At 42.2% G+C, this 3,974-nt stretch overlaps 1 protein-coding gene across 1 annotated transcript in view; it reads right to left on the minus strand.

Moving 5' to 3' along the window:
- Positions 1–498, minus strand: part of gpatch8 (G patch domain containing 8) — a 6,868-nt gene extending 6,370 nt beyond the window's left edge. The window contains exon 1 of the mRNA XM_068704446.1: positions 396–498. Coding sequence (XP_068560547.1) covers positions 396–498 — 103 coding nt within the window. The remainder of the gene's footprint in view (positions 1–395) is intronic.
- Positions 499–3,974: the final 3,476 nt, after the last annotated feature.

Consider the following 3,974-nt stretch of genomic DNA (forward strand, 5'->3'; position numbering starts at 1 on the left):
ACAGCACAGTGCAGCAGACGTTACTGTAAGAAGACAACGCTAACACGGGCTGGGCCGTGCGAGAGGCTTACACCCCACGTCCTCTGGGGGGGGGGGGGGGGAAATCTGGTTCTGCAGAGATAAGCAACTCCTCACATCAGCTCACAATAATGAGGTGATTCGATGCCACACTGGCAGTCATTAATTCAGATGAGACCGGAGCCCTAATCAGCCTGAGTGAAGCCGGGGATTATGACGAGGGGAGAGATGCGGGGAAAAGGCAGAGGGCTTTATTTATGAACAAATCAATGGCTTCCTGCTCTTCCACCGCCACCTCTCCTCCTGCTGCTGCTGACTCTCTGCTCAGACCACTTAATGTGCTCTCAGCACAGCCCCCCCCCATCCACCGCACTGACTTCTTATTCTCATTGCCGCTTCCTCGTTGCCCAGACTCTGGTACACGAACAACACAGCAATGCTGCATCGAAGTGACCGTCGCTCTGTCCTCCAGATGAACATTTCACAAAAGCAAGTTTGCGGTGAAAAAAAAACGCACAAAAAAAACGGTGAAATAGATGCTCCACACAACCTCGAATTAGGAAGCGAGAGAGCTACAAGCCAAATAGCCGGGTGTGTTTCTGCAACTCGGGATCAGCTGCATGCTAAAGCTCCAACAACGTAAATAAAATGGAGCAGACAAAGCTGTCGGACTGGTTGTGTAGGAGATATGAGGAATACCGTCGGTGGGTGTTTTCCTGCGCCGTGTTGCTTGGCAGCAGGCTTTAGTCCGTAGAGTCGGAGAGAAACTTTCTGAATACTGAGCATATGAATGCCTTCGCAGCAGATCTCTCTCACACTCTCTCACACACACACACACACACACACACACACACACACACACACACACACACACACACACACACACACACACACACACACACACACACACACACACACACACACACACACACACACACACACAGCTCCACTGTGCTGAGCCGGAGCTGCTCTCAACAGACTCATTCAGAGCACACAGCGATTCACCTCTCTCTGACATAAGAAAGCAGAATACCGAGTTCCCAATCGGGCAGCAACACAGTGCGTTTAGAGGGGAAAAATGCATGAGCAATTCAACGCAATTACACATGCTTAAACTTGTAATGGGTTTCGTTGCATGTCTGGCAATTCACGTATTTCACCATAGCAATTTTACCAGGAAATAAATGGCCAAACAGCTACAGCGATTGTAGTAAAGATCACCGCTATTTTTCTTTAATAGCAAAAAGACCCTGAAAAAGCTTTCAAACCAAGCCAGCAGTTTGAAAACACTTGGCAATTTTATGATGTGAAAGATCAAACTGCCGTCAGAAGAAAGATGTACGGGTGAGGGGCAAAGCATTCATCTGTAACCGTCATCAGACCCTGAACATCACTGAACATACAGCTGTTCTTTACTTCCATTACAGAGGGAGAAGAGCACCGAAGGTCACACCGATCAATGAAAATGTTTTCATCCATTTTTGTTACATTATATGTTCGTTATCTAGTAAGTATCTCAACTTTCATTGTACCGATTATGTTTATACAATAATACAACAACTTCTCTACTTGTGGGAAAGATGGTTCCTGGAAGAAATGCTTAGAAAGTGTTGTGACACCTGTGCATGAAACAAACAGCCCCAGGTAATCCCACAGCTCCCGACTGAAGTTTGAGGCTGCTTTTATTTGATGAAAAACACAAAATTACTGCAGAACAGTGTACTGATACTCAGAAGGGATGGATTATTGACACATCGTCTCACTTCTGAGGCAGCGTGTGCAGCAGAATGACACCTGCATACTTGTACTGCCAGTTGGTAGATTACACGCCAACAACAAAATGTCAAATAACAAAAACCTGTTCGGCGGCTTTAAAAAAAAATGATTGTGCCCACAAAGTGTGACTGATGCTGGATAAAGCAGGGAGATTATGTCATCTGAGGAATACGGATGAAAATAACTGATGAGTGACGGAAGACAAACACGGTAACAAACTACAAATATGGATTCATCTTATTTTTTTGTCTAATCAGTAATGTTGTGCTTGGCTTTTACTGGGTGCGGTCGTAGATAACAAGCAAGCTACAGACAAACGGCTCAATATGTGGGCTTGTGAAATTCAGCAACTCAGCTCCGGCACTACGGTTGTAAACATACAACCTGAAATATCGTCTCACCACAAAAACAATATAATTTTGTGCAGAAGGGACGGATGTATTAGCACAAATGATGTTCAACTTCACACAACTTAAGATAAAAAAAATAAATAAAGAAAAATGAAGATCCCCCTAGTTACCATCTTTGTTGTCTGCCTGCTTTGTTTACAATGAAGAATACATTTAACTCGCATTATATAAACAAACAAAATCCAGGAGAGCTAAATCAGCAACGTTACAACAACAACAACAACAACAAAAGCAGTTATTCAATGATTCCTTTACAGAAGGAAAATACACAAGTTATAAACAGATATATAGATTTGCAAAATCAGCAAATTAGTGGCGAATGATATGTTATTATTACGAGATATTAGTGGTGGTTGCATGATTAAATTACTGCACCGACATATATCTGGCTGTTACTAGGTAGATTATAACCCTGCTAACTAGCTACTGTCGTTGTATTCTAGTTGTCAAAATGATACAGCCATTTCTAGCTAGTGCTACTAATGTGCGTACCAGTTTAGCTACGTGCTAACGCTAGCTATAGCTATCCACAGTTAGCATATGTCGATAAATAACCAGACTACCCAAGGTCACTAACAAGATAGTTGGACTTTAATATCTGTTTTTGCTGCTGCGTGGCTTAAGAGGGCTGCAAGACAGCTCGCGACCCATGACAGGAACCAAATATAGCGCACAGCACCAACACGGAGTCGTAAAGGGAAGTTATATACAGGAGAGCCGCAGTGCACTAGCGTTAGCTTAGCTTGCAGCGCTAGCTAAGCGTCATCTGGACCGAAATGCACGAGGCGGTTTGAAGTAATACGAAGCCTGCACGTGACATTTTATTCCGTATTTAAGTGGTAAATTATGGACGTGACACAAATATATGCAAGGCGTCAATCAGTCGAACATGCCTTACCTGGAAATCACGCTCTTCGTTAAACCTAGAAAATCTGTCGGCCATTTTCTGAACAGAGCAGCAGCTTCTCTATCGCTCCGTCTGCGTCCGACTGAGGAGCTGAGCTGCTGCTGCTGATGAGGAGGATGATGAAGAGGAGGAGGATGAGGATGATGATGATGATAATGATGTGCACTTCCAAAACCGATGCGGTCACTTTGAATTGTCCTTTTCCCCAAACAATTTCCACCAAGATGTCACAATTTTACATATGGGAATTATGTAATATTTAATACTGTAACGTCTGTAATTAATGTATATGTCTAAAGATAATTTTTACTTCAGTATATTCCACTTGTTTACAATCTTGGTCTGCTGACAGAGCTGGATTTTTTTTTTTTTTTTTATAGAAATAAATAATTGGCAAGAATGGATAAAGGAAGCATACGTCCCGGAGCTCCAGACCCATAGCACTTATTTGATTAATTTCATATTTGTTTAGAAAATTGCACCAGTAAAGCACAATAGCAACTACTGCAGCTCCTGCATTATTATGCAATCTATTTTAATTGTCTGCCCCCCTGAAGTGTTTAAAAATCTAGTTTTAAGATCTAATTATTATTCTACTTTATATTGTGCTCACGTGTTGTACATTTCAAAATAAAGATATGCTTATTCAAATTACGACACACTAACTGCCAGACCTTAAGTAGCCTGTTACTCTAAACCTTCTGGCGTTTCATTTATTTATTTAATATTATTTGTTATCGGGCCCATGTCCAGTTAACGTCATTGTTGTTTTTGATGAGTGGTGTAAACTGGTTGGTCTCTGGTCCCCTTACGAAGCTTCCATGTGTTGTCTTCTGTGTGACAGGAAGACATCCAGGGATTTT

This window comes from Cebidichthys violaceus, unplaced genomic scaffold (assembly GCF_023349555.1).
Source record: "Cebidichthys violaceus isolate CVI_PGR_0920_01 unplaced genomic scaffold, fCebVio1.0.p SCAF_92, whole genome shotgun sequence".
Lineage (NCBI taxonomy): Eukaryota > Metazoa > Chordata > Actinopteri > Perciformes > Stichaeidae > Cebidichthys > Cebidichthys violaceus.